Source organism: Vombatus ursinus, unplaced genomic scaffold, assembly GCF_900497805.2.
Source record: "Vombatus ursinus unplaced genomic scaffold, bare-nosed wombat genome assembly UNPS02014179.1, whole genome shotgun sequence".
In the NCBI taxonomy this organism is placed as follows: Eukaryota; Metazoa; Chordata; class Mammalia; order Diprotodontia; family Vombatidae; genus Vombatus; species Vombatus ursinus.
Window position 1 is genome coordinate 556518 of NW_020953957.1, and position 27011 is coordinate 583528.

Sequence of the window (27011 nt, forward strand, 5' to 3'; positions counted from 1 at the left end):
TGTTTAAAGATTTTTAAAAAGTACAATACAAATTGCTAAATGACTCAAGAATGAGTTCTTGCCATGAGGGCACTGAAAAAGCCTGAGTTGTGTCCCCTGGCTAAGAGAAAGACCTTTGCAGCATCTGCTGAGCTCCCTAAATCTCTCCCTGTGAGAACTCCTATTCTGTATTCGTTCCTGTCCCCCTAAGCTTGGCTCCTGGACGGGTAGAAATAGCTATCAGTGTCACCTGCTCAGTGATGGGAGACGTTAGCTGGCACGGCCAGAACAGACAGTCTGTAATTTTTAGAGGAGTAGCAATAATGGAGCTAATTTGGTGTTTCATCATTTTGTTCCTAGGGGAGCGATAGGGATGAGAGAGGGAGAGCTGAGACAAGACTGCATCTTGGTGAGAGCTCCCCTGAGAAGGGCTCTAGATTCACTAGGGACGGCTCGAGGAATCGCCCCCACCCACCTCCGCTGTCTTGTGTCTCACTCCACTCTCCTCTCCTTCTATTCCATTATTGTCTGGGCATGAAAGGCTTCCCATCCTAGCTGCACAGTGCCACTCAGGGATGAGGAGATGGGGGTCAGGGCAGATCCCTGTGGGTCCAAACCAGGAGGCTGAGGTTCTAGGCACGTTGTTCCCTCCCTTCTCTACCTTCTCTCAGCTTTGATCCCTTTTTACCGATAGCCCCGCCCCACCCAACACACACACACACACACACACACACACACACACACACGCACACACACACACACACACCCCTTCTAAAACTACATAAAAAGCACATCACTCCATAGTCCAGCAGACACATGCTCTATTTGTAGAGAGGCAAGTCTGTCTAAACCAGCACACAAAGGCCTGAGATACAGGGCTCGGAATCATTCCTAGGGGCAAATTACACGAGATGCCTTCTTGCCCCATGGCGTGGAAAGAGTCTGGAATTTAGCTTTAGGGATCCTAAGTTCAAATTCTGACTGATAGTAACTTCCTAGATGCCCTTAAATGTCTCATCTGTAAAATGAGGTGTTTGGAGCAGATTTTTGGACCTTTAAAAAAATACTTTGATAACTGCATTTCAGGATAATTGGTTTCCTATGTAAATCTGTGTTTTTTTATCTTAGGCTTTAAAAATGTTTTTTTTTCTAAGAAGGGATCCATAGGTTCCACTGTATTGTCAGAGGGTTCCATCATACACAGAGAAGTTTACGAGCCCCTGGACGGAGTGATCTCCGATTACCCCACCGCCTCTAAGTCTTAGACATCATGATGTCCCACTGGATTAGTCACTAGACTTAGAGTCAAGAAGACCTGGCTCCTGCTTCAGATATTTATTAGCTGTGTGACCCTGGGAAAGTCACTTAACCTGTCTGCCTTGGTTTCCTTATCTTGCAAAATGGGAGGGGGGGGTTGGACTGGATGACTTCTTAGGTCCTTTCCAGCTCTAAATCTATGATCCTATACTCTTATGCTTGTAAAAGAAGCCAACAAGGTTAACCAGCCTTTGTTTTAATTAACAATAATGATCCCATATGTGCCTAAAGATAGATTTTTTTGTTTGTTTCCAAGGTGCTTTCACAGTGTGTTATTTAGCTGGCTTAAATCTGCGGACTTACGGCGTGGCTGTGAACCTGTTTTCTCTAGGCTTACCTCTTATTCCCTGGGGCTACTTCAATACTCTCACCGCCTCCCCTCCCCTTCTGCCCCCTTTCCCACATATTAGAGAGTCTAGGGAAATCATTTTCTTAGATATAATTCGGAACACAGACCATGAATCCAAATAGTATAGTGGAAAGAATCCTGGCTTTAGCATCAGAATCTTAAGTTCAGATCCAGCCTACCACCCGGGAGACCTTGGACAAGTCACTAAGCTTTCAGGGCCTCTCTGTCCCCTCGTCTGTAAAATGAGAGGGTTAGGCTAAGTGTTACGTCTGAAGTTCCCTCCAGCTCCATCCTATGATCAATTCCATTCTCCCTCTAAGAATTTTTTTTTTAAAGCACTGCAACTTTCCTTGGGACCCAACCATTAGTTCTTCACCTTCAGGTACCTATTAGAGGTCTGGTGGGAGGCTGTGGGACTTCACTCTAGTAATAATAATAGTAATAATAATGGGTCCTAAGGGCAAGTCACTTAACTCTTCAGGGCCTCAGTTTCCTCACCTGTAAAATGAGCCGTTGCAATAGATGTTCTGAAGTTCTGCATGCTGGTCAGCAATTGGAGAGATCTCTATAAAAAATCCCGATGCTGTAGCACTCTAGAAGGGTCTGTGGCTCCCTCTTTGCATCTCCCCTTCCTCACACTTCTAAGTCCTCTCTCTCTACCATTAGTACTCATTTTCAGGGTAGCGATTTCTAGTTCCTCTTGCCTGTTTCCTTCAAAACGGAGGCAGTCTGGTGTAAGAATAAGGATTCTGCACTTGGAGTGTGATGATAACTGGATTTGAATCCTGACTCCAACCCTTACTAGATGTGTGACCATGGGCAAGTCATTTAATCTCAATTTCCTCATATAAAATGGGGATAAAAATACCTATAGGACCTACCTTATAGGGTTGTGGAGAGGATCAAATTTGTATTGTACTTTTTAAAAATCTTTAAACACTATATGTTGTTGCTGTTTGGTTATTTCAGTTATGTCCAACTCTTCATGACCCCATTTGGAGTTTTCTTGGCAAAGATACTGGAGTGATTTGCCATGTCCTTCTCCAGCTCATTTTACAGATGAAGAAACTGAGACAAACAGGGTAAAGGACCTGCCCAGGGTCACACAGCTACTAAGTGTCTGAGGCCATGTTTGAACTCAGGAAGATGAGTCTTCTTGTCTCCAGGCCCAGCACTCTATCCACTATGCCATCTAGATGCTTACAAACACTATATAAATATCCATTATTATTATCATCATCCAGAGTCTTCTCAGAGCCTCTGACCAAATGCCTAATAAAACAACATGGCCATGTCTGAACCCCATGCCCGAAGGTGAAAGACTAACAGTGGGTCCCAGGGAAAGTCACAATGATGGATGTCTAAAAAAAAATCTTAGGGGGACAAAGGAATTGAGTAGAGGGTCAAAGGTCAAAAACTGGAAAGGAACAGAGAGGCCTGCTCAGGTTAAATGACTTGCCCAGGGTTACATAGATGGGGAGCAGGATTTAAACACAAGCCATTCAACTCTAAGGTCTTTGTTTTTCCACTGTACGATTCACTGAAGTGAATTTATCTTTGTAGAAAAGAGACAGTTGAGTAGAATTTAAAAGAAGCCTTAGAATCTATGAAGAGATGATGAATAAGTAAAGAGCATAGCTGTTCTCTCTTTTTTATGGAGAGCAAGACTGAAGGGCAGGACCTAAAACTGCTATTTATTTGGGTTACACTTGAAGAGGGACTTCCTAAGCACAGGGTTTCTGAGAAGGGGCTAAGAACCAAGCGTGTTTATGGGGGGTTTTGTTTGTTTGTTTTGTTTTTATAGTGTGTAAGGCAATATTAAAGCAGTGTGAGGCCTTCTTGCCCTATAGTATGTATATGATATGGTGGGAAAAAAGCAGGAAAGCCACGATCCCTGGAGTTAAAGGACCTGGGTTCAAACCCCTGCTCTGACACTATTTATGTGACCTTGGTTAAGTCTCTGAAGCCATCTCTATGGGCCTGTTTCCTTGCCTGTAAAAAGAAGGATTGAAGGAAATGACCTCCAAGGCCTATTTCAGCTCCAGATCTGTGATTCTATAATCCTTTGAGCTGATGGTTTCTCTCTTTTGAAAAGCCCAGCTTTCCCTTAACAGCACATGGAGAGAAGCAGACCGTGGGTGAGACACTCTTCCTCACCCCAGGGCGCCTGCAAGGAAGCCCAACCCCCTCGCCAGACCGAGGCAAGAGTAAAAAAAAGAAGTGGCCCATAAAGCCATCTCCCCAGCTAGGAGGGAACACAATGCCTCCTCCTCACATCCCACTCAGCCCTGATCTCCCATCTGCTTGTGTGCTCCCCACCAAAGCATCTTGTATTTATTGTGGGTCTCTTTTGAACTCTAAGCTCTAAGTCACAGAGACCGGGCTGCCCTGCATCGCTGAGAGAGTCTCCTCGCCTGGGAGTTCTCTACACCATCGAAATCAGTCAGTTAACCGGCATTTATTAAGCATTTTCTACACTCCAGGCACTGGGCTAAATGCTAAGGATACAAAGAAAGGCAAAAACAGTGCCTTCCCTCAAGGGGCTCACATTCTAATGGGGGAGGCAACATACAAGAGCTGTGCAGTGTAAATGGAAAGTCATCTCAGAAGGAAGGCCTTAGCAATGGAAGGGATGAGGAAAGGCTGCCTGTGAGAGGGGAGATTTAAGCTGAATCTTGAAGGAAGTCAGGAAAGTAACGAGAAAGAGGAGAAGGGAAAGAAGGAGGAGGAGGAGGGAAAGGAGAGGGAGGAGGAGGAGGGAAAGGAGAGGAGGAGGAGGAGGAGGAGTGGAGGGAGGGGAAGGGAGAGGAGGAAAAAGAAAAGGAGGAGGAGGAGAAAGAGAAGGGGGGAGGAAGAGAAGGAAGAGGAGGAGGGGAGGAGAGAAAAGGGAAGGTAGAGGAGGAGGGGGAGGGGGAGGACCAGAAGGGGGACAGAGAGAAGGGGGAAAAAGAAAAGGAGGAGGATGAGGAAGAGAAAAAGGGAGGAGGGACAGCCTAGGTCCAGCCTCCATCTCCTACTCTTTGTATATACCTATGTATGTTATCCTCCCTAATGAAATGTAAATTCATTGAAAGCCAGGATTATTTCAGTTTGTCTTTGTATCTCCAGATCCTCAGCACATAGCAGGCACCTTAACAAATGCTTCTTGACTGACTGATTGATTGATGGGCTCCTTTGACTCCTCCCTAGGCATAAGGCCTGGGTGAAGGGGGAACATGAGGTCTCCCATTCGGCTCACTTCACAAGTGAAGGCAGGCTCACTTGCCCAAGATGGGGCTCCTGGGAGTCATTCCACCTTAGTGCTTTAGAGAATTAGATCTGCAACAATGCTTCTGCACCCACTGGACCCAGCTCCTTCTCCCTCTCCTCCTCTCCCCCTCCCTCCCATGAGGCAGTGTCCTTTGGAGTAATTTAGCACTTAGTGAGAGGATGATGTAACAGGCATTTTCCTGAGAAATGACAGTCTAGGGCCAGTGTGCTGGCACCGGGCAGGTTGGACTGAGCAGGAGATGGATACTCTTGCAATCTGTAATGCAGTCTGACACCACCAATTTGTCTCTCTTAGTGGGTGGGGGAGGCAGCGAGAGGGATAAGGGAAATAAATACTCCAAGTCCTAGTGGTTTCTCCAGCACTGCTTCTCTCCTCCAAGACTCAAGACAGTAAGTGTTTATTAAGCACTTACTATGTGCCTGGCAGTGTACTAAGTGCTCAGTCCCTGCCCTCAGGAGCTTATGTTCTAATGGGGGAAGTGGGAGTGAGGGGAGACACTCATGGAAGACGTGGTGGTGAAGTCCTGAGAATGAAGAATGGCTAGTCTAGGTCATTCCTAAAAGTATATCGTTCACACATTGTTTGTCCTTAGTTCTCGAAGAGGATTATGACGTCAGGATGGTGATGCCATGACTTGCAAGTGAATTGGATATAAGTGAGGGAGGGCTATGCAAAGTCGCCAGCCTCACTCTCTCCTCCAAAGCCATCTGGGTCCAGTGGCCAGATACAGATCAGGACAACTGGAGATGGCACCCTAAAAACAGGTTAAAGTTTACAGGAAGAACTTACCTATGGGAAAGGGGAGCCATGAAGGGAAGCGGGAGAAGCAGCTGATGCACGAAGGGGAAGTCCAGAGATAGAAGCACACCTGCTCTGGGCCCTTTCTCAACATAGGTGTTCTGAAAACAACTTACCAATGGAAGAAAATGGGACACTAGAGGGAAGCTGATGAGCGATGGTGGGAAAGTCCAGGCCTGAGGAGGGGGTTTGGGGGAGGAGGGTTGCCTTACATGTTCACAAAAGATGAGACCTTTCCCCATCTACCCCAGCTGAATGGCCACTCCTTCATCAGAGAAGTTTTAGAATGGTACTCCTGTATGGAGGGGTGGGATGTAGCCTCTGGATTTCTTTGATTCTGTGGCTATCCTCCAGAATGGCCTGGTTTCAGCAGAAAGTGTCCCTCTCCTTGCTGAGCTCCTGGGAATAAGAAGGCCACATGTGGGAGTGACCTCAGTAGCCGTAGCCCCCATACACACATACACACACACACACACAGTAATAGGAGAGATTTCAGGCTCTTGTGGGCCAAAAGTATGGCTAGAGCTGGTGAGCTTTAAGGACCAAAGTCTTAGAAGCCTGTTAGAGATGCAATCAAACTGACAGGTCTCTAGGTATTATCTCATGCTACATGACAACGTTCACTAAGACTGTAACCCCCATTGGTTTGGCAATCCCTGGACTGTCTGTTCCCAGAAATACTTGTTCTAAATTGGAATTCTTCATCATCAGTCACAGGAGAAAGTTTTTTGTGCACACACACACACATATACACACATGCACCCCACTGGGGGCAGCACCCCCTTTCTTCTATAAGCCCCTACAGATAATGAATGCATTGAGGGGTACAAAGAGAGAATCACCACTGAGATGCTCCCCTCTCCCTAGAGGAAACCAACAGTTGTTCAACGTTCACACAGCACGATAGTTCATGGCAGCAAATGAAGACAGATTCTCCATCATTAACTCCATTAATATGCCACTTACTCCCTTTTCTTGTTCCTTAATGGAGATGCTTGATGGCATGATCAGACCTCAGGTAGACCAGCAAGCCCTTCGGCCATTTCCTAACATTAAACAATGTCTTTTATTCTGATGGTGGCTGGCTTCCCAATGTTTCATATTAGTGGCCTGTTTTCTCAGCCTACTCAAATTTACTGAAAGCCTCACTTTCCCCCAACCTCCCTAGTCTTCCTCCCACCTTTTAAAAAGTCATTAGGAGGAAATCTGATACCTCCCTGTGTGATTCTGACTCACGAATATTTGCCCAAAAGTAATGGTGCGTGTGATACAGCAGACCTCTTTTCAAGGTCAGGTTCACAAGGCAGAGGCTGAGGAAAAGTTCCCTAAATGAAACCATCTGTTTCCCTGAAGATAATTCGAAATGGAAGAGTTTGCTTACCCCCCTGCTGATATGCATTTTTGCCTCTCAACTTGTCCCCCACAGCTAAACTCCACCACCTGAGGCTCCCTCTCAAACTAACTCTCCAAGGTCCTGGCTGACGGGGCCCCATTCTAGCTAGGCTTTCTCCAGGACTCTCTCAGTGGCCGCACCCCTGCCCAGTCACTGGAGCTGGAGTTCATTAGAGTATCACTTAAGACACCTCACTTCAGCTCATCACTTATTCATAAAGCCACAAAGCCCTTGGCAGGGAAAAGCATTCAAGAGGCAGAACACAAAACAAATACAACCTACCCCTGGAGCTCACAGCAAGAAGCCCCAAGCATCACAATAGATACAGATGCCACCCTTCCAAACACAACCACCCCCAGACTCACTGCCTGAGCCCCAGAGAAACTATGTCAACACGAAGCAGATTTCCTCACATAGTCACCCTGAAAAAGAAAAGAAAGAAAGTTGCGTTGGGGAGGAAGGGTGGCTCATGGCCTTTCTGCTCAGTTTCCAAGGTCAGGGCTAAGCAGATGGGAGGAAGCTTCCAGCCACTGCCAAAAACCAAATCCAGTCCTTTGCCCTCCTTGGATGAGCTCTACACACACAAAGCAACTTAACTGCAATTCCTGCCCAACGCATCAGACGTAGTTTTGGTATCCTGTGGCTTTTATAAAAGTGGAAAGGATGCTGCCTGGCTGATGATGAGAGATGTAGACAAACCACTTAAAGATGAAGATGCCCAAAGTGTTCTCTGGGAGTCAGGAAGATGCATCCTTGCTCTCCGCAGTTCAGATTCTCATGATAGAAAATAGCAACATTGGCTCCATTCATAGCTTCTCCTAAAGGTATGGAGAGGCAGTAAAGTTTGATGAGAGGGGATGCATGTTTGGTTTTCCTCGCCCCAGCAGCTTTGTTTAGTGTTTTGGAAAGAGCACTGGATTCCAAGCCAGGGAACTTGGGTCCAAATTTCATTTCTAATGCTTACTAGCTTCAGGATGATGAGCAAGTAGCCTGGCTTCCTCTGAACTCCCATTTCCTCATCTTTAAAAAGGGAGATAAAACACTCAAACTACCTATCTTACAGAGATACTGGCAAAGTGTTTTGTAAATCTCAAGGGGTATAGAAATGTGAGATGTTAGCATCTTAGAAATGAACTTTTGGGTTTCCCAGCATAAGAGAAATTTTAGTAATGGTTGATGGGAGAATTTCTCTGTTCCTTCCTATTTCGAATCATAGAACATTAGAGGAAAAAGGAACCTTCGAGATCATCTGGTCCAGCCACTGTATCTTAGAGATGAGGAAAGAAAAGCCCTAAGGAAAAAAAATAAATTGCTTCAGGTCATTCAGCCCTTAGTAGCAGAGCTAGAATTAGGATTCATATTTCCTGATTCCCAAGCCAATGCCCTGTCCACCACACCTCAGAGACAGGCTGATTTCAGGCATTAGGCAGAAGGATATGCTTTAGCAAACCATTGAAGATGGGCCAAAGGTAACCAAATTAAACACAATGCCCTGTTGTGGGCTGGCCCTTAAAAGTCTTACTTCCCAGACCTCACTTAGAGCTCTAGAAATCAGAGCACATTAATACCATTGGCACCATCATCATGTAGAAAGGTTGTACTCAAGAAAAGATTTATTTGTTGTTTTCTTGTTTTGTTTTGTTTTGTTTTTAAGGAAAAAGGCTATTTATTTGTACGCAGTTGGACTATTGAAAAGGCAAGTTTACTCAAGAGGAGAGGAAATGGGGGAGGGGAATCTCTTCTTGTGCCTGTGAGGAGAATCAGAACACAATCAGAGCATCCAGGAGAAGAAGCTGATTTCCCATTCTCAAGGAAAGATTTATTGAGGAACTAACATCTTCCTGCCTCTTGTTCAGGCTACAGAGCCCTTGCCCCCATCCCTCAACAGAAGCAGCAGGTGCTCTTTCTCAGCTGCTGCTCAGTCCAGGTCCACTTCACTAGCCCTCAGCTAGAAAGAGCCAAGAGCACCAAACTGGTTTCTGACCCTCTCCTAATGAAAGGTGACCTCCCCAGCACTGGGAGCCTCATTACCAGCTGGTGGCCCTAAGGCTGTTCTCACTCGAAGCCAGGTAAAAGATGGTAGCAATCATACAGCATCCCCTACACATCCCTTTTTGACCCCTGGTTTTATTTTTGGCTGACATCTCAAATATCTCTAATTAGGATAAAAAACGGGAAAATGTGCAAGGCCTAAGGAAGCAATGGATAGAGAAGGAGGTTAGAGGGGAGCAAGAACTTGCTGAGAGATGCTAAACAAAAGAAACAGAAAGAAGAAAGGCACAAGAGCCAGAGGGAGAGACTGATTCCAAGACAGCACTAAGTACTTTCCAGAGAAGGAGAATAGACTATCAGGAAATATTGACTCTCTGAGTTGGTTTAGCCCTTTTCTTTATATTTACTAAATAAAGAAAAGAAAAGAAAAAATCAACCTATTTATATTCCTATAACAAAGACTAGATTTCTCCTACAGCTTTCATTTTCTGGGTACAAATACCCCCTTCACTTAGAAGAAGAGATCAGGGATAAAGGATGAATTGAATGCACTGATATTAAAAGAACAGAATGTTAAAAAAAAAGCCAAATATGTGTGGGAAAGGGCGAGGTGAAGAGAAGGTAGGAGAGAAAGTTTTAGTCCTAATTATTAACCAAAACACCAATGCACCAAAACTTAAGGTTTAGTCCAGGGTTGGGGAACCTGTGGCCTCGAGACCACATGTAGCCCTCTAGGTCCTCAAGTGTGGCCCTTTGGCCACATGGCTGAAGGTTCCTCACCCCTGATTTAGTCAGATGGCAGCCTCTAAGAGAGACTAATGTATCACCCCAAAGCATAGCTGCAGGGAAAGGGGGCACCTACCTGAGCCCCTCTGATTACCCAAAGGCCCAAGAAAAATAAGGAATAATTCTTCATAGTAGAGTAATTCTGCCATGCTTATCTGTTGGTTTCCTGGTAGGAGAGGGTATCTTGGGGAGAAGATTAAATCTTTAGAGACTTTAGTAATTCAGTAAACCCAGAGTTAAGATTGAGAAAGCAGTAAGTAGGTAAATATTTCCAGGGCTTCAATCTAGACTCAACTTCCCATCTGCAAAATGGGGGAGCAGTCTCTTTACATCTTTATAATGGCTTACTGAGAGAATTCCTCTGTTGTTTTTCATTTCAAATCAGTCACTCATTCAATCCATCAATAAGCATTTATTAGACACCTCCTACTGTGCCAGGTTTGGGGGATTCAAAGATGAAAGTGAACCTGGCTTTGCCCTCAAGGAGCTTACATTCTACTGGGAAGAGACAACATTCACACAGCTTCTCCACAAGTATAGGCACATACAGAGTAGATGAAAGGTTATGGGGGAGGAGGCACAGGGTACTAACCCCACAGGTGGTAGGTGGCACTCAACCTGAGTCTTAAAGGGAATGAGGAATTGTAAGGGGCAAAGGTGAAGAGGGAATGCATTCTGGGTGCAGGAAGCTGGTGCAAAGGTACAAATATGGGAAATGTAGTACCTTACAGGAGTTAGTAGGCCAGCTTAAGTGGGCTGGAAGACCAGAGAATATTGGAGTCAGATGGAACCTCAAAGATCATCTGGCCCAACTCCCTTGTGTTGAAGATAAGGAAAGCCAGGGCCAGAGAGGGAAAGGACTTACCTGAGTCACAAGGACAGTTAGTAGTAGAGCCAGGATTAGAAGCTGGTTCATCTGACTCCTGGGGTAGGACATAGCCAACAGAAGTTACAATGCTGAAAAGAATAAAATGACACCAATGTTTCTCAGTCAGAGTGGTGGGGGCGGCAAACGACCTAAGATCTGGACCAATTTCAAGAATTATTTTTGTGGGTGCTAGCTCATTCATGTCCCTTTTATTCATTCAAGAAAAAAAACTTGTTATGCATTCACTATGTTCACGTATCTGTGATAGGAGCTGAGGGGAGATGAGCAGCAGGGACACCCAAGAATAAGACCTGGTCCCACCAGTCTAGAGGAGTGGAGATATGTAAAGGAACAGCTGTCTTGCAAGGTAAAAGCTGGACAAAATGCCAAATTAATTCAGGGGAGGGAGAGGTTGCTTTCCTTTCCTGGCCCCATATGCAATTCCTCTCTCAGGGAGACTAAAGACACTGGCATCATCTTCAACAAATATTTACTGAGCATTTAATATGCGGAAGTCAGTGTGCTAGGAGACATGAGGGAGACAAAGCAGTGAGTGGCAATTATCTGAAATAGAGGACTCATGTCTGATTGAGAGGAGTGAGAGATCAGTTCAATTCAAGTTAGCTAAAGTGTATTAAGTGCCTACTATGTGCCAGGCCCTGAGGCAGAGAGAGTTTAAGTGACTTGCCCAGGGTCACACAGCTGGTAAATGGCTGAGGCTAGTGAATAGTCCAGTAGGGATGAGTGCCTGTATGGAGGTTGAGGGGGGTTGTTGATTAGAGAGAAGATAGATGGAAGGGATATAAAAATGGCAAGATTTGGCAACTTAAGCATCTATGGAATTGTAGTCTTTGGTCTGTAAGAACTCATATGCCCTTAGAGATAATTGTCAGCCATTTAGAATATCTTTAGTGCTGAGAGGGTTCATGCTTAGTTCAAGTCTTTGCTCACAGTGCTTAGGAGATCTTCAGACACTCTCATCTCTGTCTCTTAAAGTCCTTCCTTTTCTCCAAGGCCCATCTGAGTCATCACCTCCTCCATGAAGCTTGGCTCAGCCCACTCCTCAGGTGAAGTGATATCAGATGTTTTGTACTGTGTGGCCTGGACCTCTCCTTTCCACTCATGTAATATAGTGGGGGAGATCACTGGATAGGGAGTCAAAAGAACTAGGTTCACACTAGCTGTGTGATCAAGGGCCAGTCAATTAATTTTTCTGAGCCTCAGTTTCTTTTTTTAATTTTTTAAAATTTTTTTATTTTGGGGGGGGCTGGGCAATGGGGTTAAGTGACTTGCCCAGGGTCACACAGCTAGTAAGTGTCAAGTGTCTGAGGCTGGATTTGAACCTAGGTCCTCCTGACTCCAACGCCAGTGCTCTATCCACTGCACCACCTAGCTACCCCATGAGCCTCAGTTTCTCATCTATGAAATCAAGATGGGGTAGAGCCAAGATGGCGGAGTAAAAGCAGTGACTTGCTTGAGCTCTCCCCCAAACCCCTCCAAATTCCTGTAGAAATGACTCTAAACAAACTCTAGAGCAGCAGAAACCACAAAAAGATAGAGTGAAATAAATTTCCAGCCCAAGACAACCTGAATGGTTGATTGGAAAGGTCTATTGTACCAGGCTGGGAAAGGAGCACAGTTCAGCATGAGTGTGCAGGCAAAGACCAGGCCTCAGTGAACCTGGAGCAGGCCTCAGAGGACTGAATCACAGGCAGCTATGGCAGTTTCCAGACTTCTCAACCCACAAATGCCAAAGACAACTTAGAAGGTCAGTAAGAAAGGTCTGTGACTACCATGAGAGAGAAGTCCCAGTCCCAGCACAGCACCAGGGTGATGGCTGCTTCTTCAGCTTCTGCCCCACATACTGAGGGGGAATCAAGTGGTTGATCAGAGGGGGATTACAGGGATCTCTCTGCTGGTGCAGGATTCTCTTGCTTTGCCTGTGCTTGGATCTGGGTCACAGTTCTGGGTGGTGGCCCTCGGGTGAGGAGGAGTGCTAGTGTGGTAGAGCTTGTGGTAGCAGTGGAGAGGGAATCCTCATAGTTCCAAGGCAGAAAAGAGTACTTGTGGTCACTCATAGACCAGAGTACAGGCCAGGAAAGGAGTAAACACATCGCCCTTGATCTTATCACCTTGGAAGAACTGAAAATTTACAGGTCCCTAGAAGTATCTCTGAAAGCAGCTGCACAAAACCCATGAAGCTTTGGATGGTACATTCTCCACACTGGAAGCAGACCCCAACCTTAATAATTGGCTAGGAACGTGAGCAAACCTCGCAAAAAAGTCAGACCATAGAAACTTTCTTTGGTGACAAAGAAGATCAAAACATACAACCAGAAGAAGACAATGAAGTCAAAGCTACATCCAAAGCCTCCAAGAAAAATATTAATCAGTCCCAGGCCATGGAAGACCTCAAAAAGGATTTTGAGAAGCAAATAAGAGAAGTAGAGGAAAAACTAGGAAGAAAAATGAGAGTGATGCAAGAAAATCATGAAAAACTAGTCAACCTCTTGCTAAAGGAGACCCCCCAAAAAATTACTGAAGAAAATAACACCTTAAAAATAGCCTAACCCAAATGGCAAAAGAGGCCCAAAAAGCCAATGAGGAGAAGAATGCCTTCAAAAGCAGAATTGGCCAAATGGAAAAGGAAGTCCAAAATCTCACTGAAGAAAATATTTCCTTAAAAATCAGAATGGAGCAAATGGAAGCTAGTGACTTTATGAGAAATCAAGACATTGTAAAACAAAACCAAAAGAATGAAAAAATAGAAGATAATGTGAAATACCTCATTGGAAAAACAACTGACCTGGAAAATAGATCCAGGAGAGATAATCTAAAAATTATTGGATTATCTGAAAGCCATGATCAAAAAAAAAGCCTAGACATTGTCTTTCAAGAAATTATTGGGGCAGCTAGGGGGCGCAGTGGATAGAGCTCTGGCCTTGGAGTCAGGAGGACCTGAGTTCAAATCTAGTCTTAGACACATGACACTTACTAGCTATGTGACCCTGGGCAAGTCACTTAACCCCGATTGCTTCACCAGAAAGCAAAAAAAAAAAAACAAAAAAAAAAACATCAAAGAAAACTCTCCTGATATTCTCAAACCAGAGGGTAAAACAGAAATTGAAAGAATCCACCAATCACCTCCTGAAAGAGATCCCCAAAAGAAAACTCCTAGGAATACTGTAGCCAAATTCCAGAGTTCCCAGATCAAGGAGAAAACATTGCAAGCAGTCAGAAAGAAACAATTGTGGAATATTATGGAAACACAATCAGGATAACACAAGATTTAGCAGCTTCTACATTAAGGGATTGGAGTGCTTGGAATATGATATTCCAGAGGTCAAAGGAGATAGGATTACAGCCAAGAATCACCTGCCCAGCAAAATTGAGTATAATCCTTCATGGGAAAAAATGGACATTCAGTGAAATAGAGGACTTTCAAGAATTCTTGATGAAAAGACCAGAGCTGAATAGAAAATTTGAGTTTCAAATACAACATTCAAGAAAAGCATGAAGAGGTAAACAGGAAAGAGAAGTCATAAGGGACTTATTAAGGTTGAATTGTTTACATTCCTGCATGGAAAGATGATATTTGTAACTCTTGAGACCTTTGTCAGTATAGGGTAGTTGGAGGGAAAAAATTATATGGATAGATAGATAGATAGATAGATAGATAGATAGATAGATAGATAGATGGCACAGGGTGAGTTGAAGTTGAAGGGGTGATATCTGGAGAATAAAATTAAGGGGTGAGATAGGATTATACTGGGAGAAGGAGAAAGGGAGAGGTAGAATGGAGTAAATTATCTAACATAAAACAGACAAGAAAAGGCTTTTACAGTGGAGGGGAAGTGGGGGAAGGTGAGAGGGAATGAGTGAATCTTATTCTCATAGGATTTGACTTAAGGAGGGAATAACATACACACTCAATTGTGTGTGGAAATCTGTCTTGCCCTACAGGAAAATAGGGAGGAAGGGGATAAGAGAGTAGGGGGATGATAGCAGGGAGGGCAGATTGGGGGAGGTGGTAATCAGAAGCAAACACTTCTAAGGAGAGACAGGGTCAAAAGAGAGAATAGAATAAATGAGGAGTGGGATAGGATGAAGGAAAATATACTTAGTTTTTCACAACATGACTACTGTGGAAGTGTTTTGCATGACTACACATGTATAACCTGTATCGAGTTTCTTGCCTTCTCAATGAAGGTGGGTGGGGAGGGAGGAAGGGAGAAAATTTGCAACCTAAAGTTTTAAAAACAAATGTTAAAAATTGTTTTCACATGCAACTGGGAAATAAGGTACACAGGCAATGGGGTATAGAAATCTATCCTGCCCTACAGGAAAATAGAAGGGTAAGGGGATAAGAGAAGTGGGGGGGATAGGAAGGGCAGATTAGGGAAAGAGATTTTCAGAATGCACACCATCTTGGGGTGGTGGAGGGACAAGATGGGGAGAAAATTTGGAACTCAAAATCTTGTAGAAGTGAATGTTGAAAACTAAAAATAAATTAATTCATTATTTATTTAAAAAATAAAATAAAGCAAAATCAAGATAATACATGATTGACCCTATAGGGTTGTTATATGGAAAGTATTGTATAAACCTTGAAACCCTTTAGAAATGTGAGCTGTTATTATCTCTCTCTTGCTTATCTCACGGGACACTTTGTCCTGCTCTTACCTTGCAAGATAGCTGTTCCTATACATGTCTCTACCCCACTAGACTGGTGAGACCAGATCTTATTCTTGGGTGTTCCTGCTCTCAATCTCCCCTCAGCCCCTATTACAGATATTTGAGCATAGTGAATGCATAACAAGTCCTGTATATCATAGTTATTTATGTATCTGTCTTTCTTCTATTAGATTATAAGCTCCTTGATACCAGGATCTATTTGTCTATCTGCATTTCTGTCTCTGTATCTAATAGTGAATATAGTGGGCACTTAATAAATGATTGTTGAATCATAGAACAATTGAATGAATGATGGCTGAGCCCTACTCACTGGATGAGAGGAAACATTGCACCTAGAAAGGGACAAGATGGAGCTTTGGTCAAAGCCCTCTCCAGATCCTCTGATTCCCATTTTGTTGTTCTCCTGAGATTTAATTAGTTTCTAGGAAAAACCAAAAGCCTTTGGCTTTTGAAAGGGAAGGAGCCAGTGCCACCTAGAGGTGAACAGACAGGCCTAATGTTTGGGGAGATGGGGAGGTGGCAATCTTGGGGTTCAGAAATGGACACCCCACGAACTTTATTCCTGAGACCACATCGGTGATTCCATATTCTAAAACCTAATGGAGGATGAGTCTCTTTGGAAAGTGGAGCAGGACACCAAGAAAGGCTAGCCAAACCTAAAGCCAGAACTGCCCCAAATCCTGACCTCCTCAAAGTTAAGATCACAAAGCCCTAATGTAGGGATGGGGATGGGGATGGAGAAAGGTCAGTGTCTTTACACCAGGGTGAGTTGTACATCCCTAAAAATGATCTATAAGAGAGGCATGATCCCAAGCATGAAGCACGGGACCAATTTTCCCATAGACAAGTAAGGAGCTCAAAGGAGGATTAAGAAAGGCGTCAGGCAAGAGGCTATCTATCCCAGCAGAAGGGAATCTCAGAACTTTGGTGCTATTTCCTACTCACTATTCATAAACCTTCCTAGGTAGTTTGAATTTCTCTTTGGTGCTTGGATTATCTAAAGAGAATGATATTAATTTTTTCCAATGTCTTACTGATGCATTTTGTTTTTATTTTACAATTATTTCTGGATGTACATTACACACACACACACACACACACACACACACACACATTTGAATCCTCCTTTGTAACAAAACAAAACAACAAAAACAGCTGAACAATGATTACCAACATAGGGAGGAAGTCTGACAATATATGTAATATTCTGCCCACTAGTGCCTTGCCTCTCTGCTGAGAAGAGTGAGGTATGTTTCCTTATCTGTTCTCCAGAACCAGGATTAGCTTTTACAATTAGTGAAAGTTGGCCTTCCTTTCTTAGGGCTTTTTCATTTACGTTATTATAGTCTTTATTGTTCTTCTGGTTCTGCTTAAAGAACTCTGCATCAATTCGCATAAATCTTTCCATGTTTCCCTGAATTCGTCATCTTGATCTTTCCTTACTGCACAATACTATTCCATGGCATTCATGTCACCCAGTTTGTTCCTTAGCTGTTGTGAACTCACTCAGCAGTTCATTGCTGACCACCAAAAAATAACAATCAATATTTAGGCATAAACTAGACATTTCTTTCTGTCTTTGAAGTAGGGTGAGTATTTGAACAAAAATAACAGAATTATAATATGGTGGAGAAATCGCTGACCATGGAATCAAAACACTTGAGATTAAAATTCTGCTCTGCTACTTACTTGCTACGTGACCTTTGACAAATCACATCCCCTCTCTAGGCTTAGTTTGCTTCTGTGTCAAATGAGGAGTTTGTACTAGGTGATTGAGGAGGTACGTTCCAGTCAGGCATATGCTGGAGCCAACTTGAACCAGCTCTTGAGGACTGATTGTTAAATTAGAAATTGGCAAATGCTACCAATCGGGGTTTGATTTATTGTTTAGTTGACCATCTAGACTTAAGAAAGAGATGAAGAAAATGTGAATAATGCACATTAAACTTAAAAGTGCGTTGTGCAGACACATTATTTTTTGGACAGCTGATTGTTAAACATTTACCAGCCCATCATTGATTCCAGACCTAAAGCCTATGATTGTGTTTGCTACTTTGGTCAAATGTTTTCTCTGTCCCTGATCCTTCTCTGTGCTGTGCTTCTTTCCAGGAGAGCGTGGATTTGGGAGAAATCATGTTTTCCCTCTGCTACCTGCCCACAGCAGGCCGCCTCACCTTAACGGTAATCAAATGTCGTAACCTCAAAGCAATGGACATCACAGGCTACTCAGGTATGGCCCCTACTTTTACCTCTAGACCTCAGGGAATCCTTATGGGGCTGATAGAGGTACGCAGAGGAGGGAAAGAAGGGATACATTACCATTTGTCTGAGAGAAGGATAAGAAGAGAAGGAAAGGAAGAGAAGTGAAGGAAAGGGGAAACAGGAGCCCTGGTAGTTTGGGTGAGGTCTGTTTTATCACCAGGTCAGTAGGAAGATCGTGCATATCTTTGCCTTTCCATCCCTAGGTCTGCATGGCATCCACTCAGCAAGTAGGAATAGATTCATATAGAAATTGTGTGTTTCCACTGGAGTTTTTCCACATGTCTCAGCCTCAGCCTCAGGACAGCTATCTGGGGCAGCTGTGGTACATATTCCTCCTCTTTCTCCTCCATCCAGCGGGGCAGCTGTAACCCTCTAACCTAGCCTAGGATACTCTTATCTCTGTAGCAGCTGCAGTGACCATCTCAGAGGCACCTTTTATGTCAATTATGTTTCCCTATCCACAAGGAAGTATTTTGGGACATGAGATAAGAGTTTAGAAAGGAGGGATTAATTGAGGCTCTAGCTACCAGAAGGCAGATGAATCCTGGCAATCTCTCCCTGAATCAATCTGAACTATCGGTCTTTGACTGGAGAGTTGAAATCGGGTCATGCTACTGAGAATTCCCCTTGTAGGTTCCCAGCATGGAAGGTAGACATTAGATTACATGGCCTTTGAAATCCTTAGCTAGATTCTTCAAAGGCAAACAAGAAAATCTTAAGTTTGGGGTCACCAAGTAAGTACCCAAGAACCCAGTCACCTTAAACAAGCCCATCCTAGTACTTTAAGCTCAACATTCAAAGCCCAAACTTGCATGAAACAAAATTTAAGATTTTTTTTCCCTTGAAGAAAAATGTGCTTAATATAATCATAGCAGCCACAGAGAAGTAATATCCCAGTTGCCAACTTTTATCTGTATCCAGGTACAGCCTGTGGCATTTGGAAAAAGATGAAGTTATCAGGCCTTGAAACTGGAAGTTTTTCAGGGAAAGACAACTGGGTGCTTATATATAAATATAAATACACACACACACACACACACAATCCTTGATTCACACTGAGATTCTGCTCCCAACCTCTAGTACCTTTCTGATAAACTCACACCTCCAAGGGAGGCTTGCGGCCAAAGTCTGCCCCAGATAGCACCAGCCCAGAAAGACACACCTAACACCTCTCCTTTTCCCTACTCTTTCCACCACTCTTAAGACATGGAGAGAAGCTCAAAGAACCACTTCTGGAGTGTGAAAAGACTCTTATGTGGCAGCAGCTCTCCTTCCCCTGAAAGATATCTAATGTATATTTCATTTTAATATCAAAATAAGTATGTTCCAGGGGTGGAAATTCACTGAGGACTCTTGAAACTGCAGAGGGAAATAGGGTTTTGCTGCCTAAGTCCCTACACCATCTTCCCTGATGTAATTAAATTGATGTGTTGGAAAGCTAGATTGTGGTAATGCCACTGAAAGAGGTTGTTTCAAATCAGAAGGGTTTTTTCTTTTTTTCATTGAGTTAAGTTCGCTTTTTCCTCCTATACTCACACCTCTTCTCCACCGAGATTTAGGGTCTGGTATTACATTTGGGCTTGATTTAAAAAAAAAATACAACTCCCCTCATTGTGCCAGGAACTGGCTCAGGGTTTGAAAAACAAATGCACAGGATGGTCCTGGGTCCGAGGAGCCTCCATGGTAGACACTTCTCTTTTCCCTTGAGTCAGGGCTCAAGGTAGTAGAATAAGGTAATAAAAAAAAGAGTACAGTGTTTAGATTCAGAGAACGTGGGTTCAGATCCTGCCTCTGTCATTTACTAAGTGTCATGGATACAGCCCAGTCCATCCTGTTCCCCTACTGACTCTGTTGTTTCCTAAGTCAAGTTACAGGCTGCTCCTCTCAGTTATGGATTATGATTGGTAGGGATGAGCCCTAGTAAAGGCCCTTGTCCTTGTGTGTCATGGCCCCCTTTGGAAGTCTGGTGAAGCCTATGAACCCCTTTGCAGAATAATATTTTTAAATAAATATTCTGTCCCATTGCTCAGTTTCTGGCTCATTTAAAGTTTATATAAAAGTCTTCTAGACTTTAAATTTTTGCTCTCAGATTATAGTTTCTACCTCCCGGCTTCTTTCTCTTCACTCCCAGTGATGTGAGCCCAGTATCCCACTAGCACGATCTTAAGAGATGTCTAACCCTTCCACACGTATATGTTTAGACAGAAGCATGAACTGCGGGTCCAGTGTGGGCCAGCTGTTCTGGCCTGTGCCTGCTTTGAGACAAAATCTGCCCTGGCTCCCAGGCAAGAGGGCATCTCAGAACATCAGATGCTCAAAAGCTATTATTACCTGTGAGCTTCCCTCCTGTTTCTTCAGCTGCAGAACATAAATAACAATTATGGTGGGGCCTGAGACACCTGTGTTAGGAGGGACACTGGTTGTCGGTTCACTTGGATGCATGGAAAATTTCAGGGTAGAAAGATGACACTGAAGTATTCCCTGTTGGGAAGAAGAGAAGTAGGAGCCACAAGTCAAAGGAAAGATTGGTAAAAGGTAGCCATCTGACCACTCAGTGAGCCTCTGGAAGCAGAGGTCAACCTTTTCACGCTACATGGTATATGCAAGACATCCCCAAGGAATATGGCATCCTCATCCTCTCTCCCTGAATCCCAGAGAGACCTTGGACATTTCCTCCTGGCTGCCCCGCTGCCCTTTAGTCAATAGGGAGTAAATTTCAGGGATGCCAAGAGCAGGGCCTCCACTCCCCCTTTCTAGACCAAGTGAAACTGTGATTTTTGGGGACAATGGACCCCCTAATCTTACTGTCAGCCAGGGAAGACAGGAACAGAGTCCTGCTGGTCTCTGTTGTTTCATTCTGACACATTTATTTCCACTTCTTGGGTTTAAATGGGTTCTATTTTTACCCCCTAATCTAAACTCCTTTGGTTAATGGTCCTGGCAAACCCCCAGAGAACAGGAATCCAAATAGGTAAAGGAAATCAACTGGCTTTGTTCAGCCTCACCACCTTTCTGAGCCTGAGGCAGTGGGCCTTTGGTCAGCCAAGCCTGGGGCCAACCATTAAGGACTCCTGGTTTCTCCCCTGTATACCCACGGAGGAGTCGCTTGACTGCTTTTGGGCCTGTTTCCCCATTAGTAAAAGTCCATGAAGTTATCTCCCAAGGATGCCAGGGAACTAAAGAGACCGTGTTTATTAAGCACTGAATGCTCCTTGGAGGCAGGTGTTCTGTCTAAATACAAGGTGGTGTTATTATTTTTACCAGCCCACTGTTACCATCTGACAAGTCACAGTAGGTCTTGTGTACAGATTCTTCTCTGTTCAAATATTGTTTCAGGAACACCTGCTTAACAAGTTTCTTTCCCTTTCCTATGCTTCCCTCCCTCCCCCAATGACCCATCCCCCTCCCACCGCCATCACAGATCCATATGTCAAAGTGTCCCTGCTGTGTGACGGGCGGAGGCTGAAGAAGAAAAAAACCACCATCAAGAAGAATACACTTAATCCAATCTACAACGAGGCCATTATCTTTGACATCCCGCCAGAGAACATGGACCAAGTCAGCCTGCTCGTCTCCGTTATGGATTACGACAGGTAGGCAGCAGGCCTATGGGCAGTGACTCTTACCTTTTGGGTGGGTCATGGAAGTCTGGGGAAGCCTATGGACACCTTTGCAAAAATATTTTTAAATAAATAAAATAAAATACACATGGTTGATTACCCCCCCAAAATACATTGAAATATATATTTTTTTAAATTTTTTAAGTGCATAGAACCCATATGAAGAACCCCTGCTCTAGAGAGACTTTAAAAGAGGAAAATATTGAGCCAGCTCAGGGTTTCTTGAGCTTATGTTTTGGTGCTGTTACTTTCCTGAAGCCCAGAACTGGATTTTCACGGCACCAGTATAGCACTCCAAATGTTCACGTGGACTATTTATGCCCGACGTGTGATAGAGCCTTCTGAGCAAATATTGCTCTGATCAGCCACAGTCAGACACACTGTACCTTGACCCCGACACAGTGATATCATTTTGGTCCTCCTCAAGAAGAACAATGACCAATCAACCAACAGCAATCTGAGACATGGTGATGTTTCTCAAAGAGAAAAGTCAAGTTTCTCTTCCCACTACGTCATTTCCATGAGTGACACCCTCATTCTTTTCATTTCTTGGGCTGGAAACCATGGCATCCTCTCTAACTTTTCCTTCTCCTTTATTGCCTATATTTAACCTGTTTTTCAAATCCAAGTTTTTTTTCCCCTTTGAGATAGCTGCCTGATTCACCCCTAACTTTCCATTCCCACTGCTACCACATAGCCATGCCCTTTGTCACCTCGTGCCTGGATCACTGCAATATATGTCTGAGTGATCTCCCTGCTTCCATTCTTTAGATGTTCTGATCTGTCCTATACACTGTGCATTACTCCAGTCTAATCTTCCTAAAATATCTCTTCCTTCCTATCACCTACCACCACCAATCCAATTTAAGAACCTACAATAGATCCCTATTTCTTACTGCATCAAGCATCTCTCTGTCTAGTTTTCAAAGTCCCCTATCATGTGCCCCATTTTACCTCCTCAACTATATTTTGCAGCACTTCTTAATAGGAACCCTCTGCTCCAATCAGGCATGTATATACTCACTGTGCCCTTAGTTCTATACTATTTGCCCATTCCCGAGGTCTACTTACTCTTTTCCTCTTGTTGTTGTTCAATCACTTTCAGTCATGTCCAACTTTCCATGACCTCATTTGAGATTTTAAGAAAACAAAGATACTGGAGTGGTTTGCTATTTCCTTCTCCAGCTCATTTTATAGAAGAGGAATAATTTCTTATAAACTATCAAGATTAAACTAGATTAACCAGTGCTCTGCATATAGTAGGTGCTTAATAAATATTTGCTGAATTGAATTAGATGCAGCTTATTTTTCATTTGCAGTAAATGGACTTTATATTTGAAAGAGAATTTGTGGAAATTCTTTAGATGTTTGACTTCACCATTATGCACAGCAATCCAATTAATTCTGTATTCCATGTGTAGAATGAAGGCTTAACTTACATGAGTCCTGTTTTGGAAATAAACACGTTGTTATAATGATTTAAAGACCAATATTGGGGTGGGTATGATTTAGAAAATTCATAATATATGTATAAACACTTGCATCAAACCAGCCAGCCTCTTCTTTTAATCAGTTGATGTTAATGTTCAGAGACTTTTGGTATCTTGTTGCTGAAAATATTTTTGCATTTCAGCACATCAAGTTACAATAAAGGTATTACTTATACAGAAAAAAAAGGATAAGTATGACCCTGTAAAGTTGTAATAAGATGAAGTAAGAGAAAAGTAAGATGTAGTAAGGAAAGAGGAAACTGAGGCAAACAGGGTTAAGTTAGTAAGCTAATGAGTTAAGTTAATAAGTTAAATTAATGAGTCTTCCTGACTCCGAGTCTGGTGCTCTATCCACTGCACCACCACTTTTAATGACTAGTTCAAGTCCCACCTCTTATTTCTTTTTTTGGCATTTCTTCATATCCCTAGCACTTAACATAGTGTCTAGTAAATGGTAGGTACACAATAAATGTTTCTGATTGATCTTCTCCAGGAAACTCTCTGATTATTCTTTTTCAAACTTATCTCTCCCTTCTCTGAATCCTGTTCTAGTTTGGCACCTCATCATTCTCTGTGTTTCATATGTATTAGTATTGTCTGCTCAGTCTATAAACTCATGAGTGAGGATTGGATTTTATAACCCCTCCATAATACCAGTAAAGTGAATGCTAAGCACACAGGAGGAGTTCAAGAAACTCTTGTCACTGAAGTTAATGAAAAACAAGAAGCCAGGATGGCAAGTTTCATTCTAAGCTATTTAGTACATATCACTACATGTAATAGGTGATCACTAAATATTTGTTGATTTACTATTTTGTGAATAAATCACTTTAGCTACCAGATTTATTGCATATGCCACTCTGTCCCTGGGACACCCTAAAAGTGGGCTATGAGTCACACTTAAAAACCCAGTGAGGTATGGAACAGGCAGAGAGAAAATACTGATAGGAGGTTGATTTATTATATTTTTGATGTCTCCTCTGAGACACCCAAGCAATATTGACAAAGTAGAAAAACATACAGTTATCCCTTCCACACTGAGCTTTCAATATATTTTGAGTCAGCAAAAGAAATTACGTGGGAATTTTGGGGGAGTTTTGCAGAAGCCCGCAGATGGTACACAAAGGCCAGCAGATGACATAGGACCTATGACCAAATACTTAACCCAAATTTTACAATAAGGTACTGCAAACACCCCATAAAAGAAAAAGAAAAAATTCAGACTTCTTCTCTTGTATGAAAGGAGAGCCAAAAATTTTATGTGGATTTTCCAGACCACAACACTGTACCCTTAACCCCCATGAGATGGAAGGGGTAACCGTACTCATGATTCAGATTTCCATTCAAGAGTGTAAGAGTCCTAAGCCTCAACTTCAAAGAACCCCTAAGAAAGCTCTTCAGGTCACCAGCACTCTATCTTTTGTCTCCTTTTCAGAGTGGGTCACAACGAGATTATTGGAGTCTGTAGGGTGGGGATCAGTGCTGAAGGCCTGGGGAGAGACCACTGGAATGAGATGTTGGCCTATCCACGGAAGCCCATCGCACACTGGCATTCCTTGGTGGAGGTAAAGAAATCCTTCAAAGAGGTGGGTGCGGCCCCTCTTGGCCCTTTGGGTCAAGATTGCATGGGTTATGCATGGCTCACTTGGCTAGAGAATGGCAATCAGCTTTTCTTTAGGCTCAAGACATTCCTGGGAAGAGAGGCAGTGGAGGGCCACGTGCTGAGGTGTGTGATTTTTCCCCCCATTTTCTTTTTGGTTTGGTTTCCATTGTTTTATCCTTATGGCTTAAAAATGCCGAGAACAAATAAAGGATATGCTTCCTTGAGATGAAAGTGAAAAGTCACCTTAAAAGGGTCATGGAGTAGAAGGGGGGTAGGTATGGAAAACAATTAACATTTTCACAGTAAAAAATAAGTATGAGCCTGTAATGTTGTAGTAAGGTGAAGAGAGAGCACTGAACTTGGAGTTATAGGATCTGAGTTTGAATCCCAGTCCTGCTATTTGCCACCCATATGACCTTGGGTCACCTCGTCACTCCAGGCTTCAGTTTCCTTATCTGTAACATAAAGAGGTTGGACTAAATGGTCTTAAAGATTCCTTCCAGTTCTAAACCTATAATCCAATGATCCTATTATAGTAATCATTGACATGACTTCAGAAATTCCCCCTGGGCCTCCCAGTCTCACTTAAGATAGGAATAACATTAAGAGGAGGGACACATGAAGCTGATGATATGATTTTTTTTTCCAGAAAAGAGGCATTGGATGGATGGGAAGAGGGGTTCCATTCCTTATCCCTATTTCCAAAGTATTGAGAGAGATCTGATAGCTTTTCACGGTCAATGGCCACTTTGCCTTTGCATTGTGCTCAGGATAAAGGGGGCATGTTTTGTTCAGCCTCGAAAGAAGACAGAACTCTCTATCACCCCCCACCCCCCCACACATACATGTACAACTCCTGCACAATTCAGTGCCATGAGCTACATCTCTAAAGGAAGCAGAATAATGGAGAGGGAGAGAAAAGCTACAAGGCTTGAAGAATGGAGGCTAAATCCCAGATGGGAAATTCCAGCCAAGTAGAGAAGAAGGTTCCTGGGCTCAATTTAGTCTTTTGGCAGTTCTGCATCTTTGGGAATCATGAAAAACTCCCTTCACAGAGACTTTTTGTTTTGAACAGTCACCAGGGAGGGAAATGGAAGTCAACAAACAGCATCCCAAATGAAGCTTCCCTTGTGGTATTTAGGTAGCCCTCAGGCCAAGGCCTTAGGACCAGATTCTAATAATAATGAGTGAGATGTCTCTCATACTTGAAAAAAAGAAAAAGAACAGTAGGGCCTGAAAAGCAAGAGTCCTGGGCTTTAATTCTGACTCTGTCCCTAGCTAATTACATGACTTGGGTCAGGTCTCTTAAGTTTAGATTTTCCCCACCTAAGAAATTAACTGGGCTAAACTAGATACCTCTCAGGCAATCCACCCTCCACCAATCCCTAAAACTCTATGATTCCTCTTCAGGAATGCCTATCCCCTTCTTCTTCATTCACAGGGAGAGGTTGAAACCTCCCAGTGCCACAAGGCATCAAAGCCTACAACAGAAATGTAGTGATAGCTGGTCCTCCTTATTTCAAGCAAAGGATGGATGGCCACTTGTCAGGGATGTTGTCTGGTAAGGGCCACATTAGATGATCTCTGAAGCCCTTTCCAACTTTGAGGTTCTGGGATTCTTCCAAATTCATAAAGACTTAGTCTTTCTTCGTCTTGGTTAGATTTCAGATCTGGTAAGATTCTGGATAAATACATAGGATCTGTCAATCCTTCAACCCCTTCCTTCTGCTCCCGCAGCCCCCCCCCCCAAAAAAAAGAAGAAGAAGAGAAGAAAAGGAAAGCTCTGCCAGTGTAATCCTCCCATCTCACAGCCCTTTCCCTTAAGCCCTAAGGCCATTTTGCCACTCCACTCAGTTTAACGAGAGAGAGTGGTGCTGAGGGCAGAATGGAGAGAGGCCCACCCTTTTATTGCATACTGTTTGCTCGGATCAGAAGTGGAGTAGTATGCACTGAGAAAGTTTGAAAAAAAACTTGGAAATAAACAAGAAAGATAGAGAAGGCAGCTGGGGAACTAATCGATTCTCTCTCCCTTTGCAAAGCTTGCCAGATCTTAATTGTGCTTTTTGGGTTTTCCAAGAGGGAGTAAGGCAGGAGGAACAAAGTGTTTCTCATTCTAGCGACTTGGGTTTGCCTGATGTCCCCATATCTATGTTGTCGGTCTTTGCCACAGCAGTCCTTCCACTGTCCTGAGTCCCCTTCTTGCAGGGAAGACTCTCATCCCACAAATGCATCTCCCTTCCTCTTTCCATTCTCCTTTAGATGCTACCCTCTCTCTCTGTCTCTCTCTCTCTCTCTGCAAGTTATATAAGACTCTCCGTAGCAATATCTCTCACTTAAGTATCAAATGAGGAGATTGAAGATTCCCCACCCCCTCCCCCATTCTGGAGATAATTAAAAAATAGAGTAAGTACCTGTATATCTGGAATGGTTTAGGAATATCCTCTCTAAGAGCGGTGGGTCCCTCTTATTTGCTTTTTGCCACTAAAGAGCTGTGTGAGTTTAGACAAATTGCTGAATCTCTCTGAGCCTCCTGGTTCCTCAACTGTGAAATGAGGGCACTAAAAAAAATCTTTAAGGTTTCTTGCAGG

General features: G+C 43.4%; 1 protein-coding gene across 3 annotated transcripts in view; it reads left to right on the forward strand.

Moving 5' to 3' along the window:
- SYT6 (synaptotagmin 6) overlaps window positions 1-27011 on the forward strand; it is a 71795-nt gene that overhangs the window by 40415 nt on the left and 4369 nt on the right. For 2 of the 3 annotated variants that reach the window (XM_027860410.1, XM_027860411.1), the window contains exons 4-6: window positions 17558-17678; window positions 21132-21303; window positions 24256-24406. In XM_027860410.1, coding sequence (XP_027716211.1) covers window positions 17558-17678; window positions 21132-21303; window positions 24256-24406 — 444 coding nt within the window. The remainder of the gene's footprint in view (window positions 1-17557; window positions 17679-21131; window positions 21304-24255; window positions 24407-27011) is intronic. The other variant, XM_027860412.1, reaches the window with a different exon arrangement.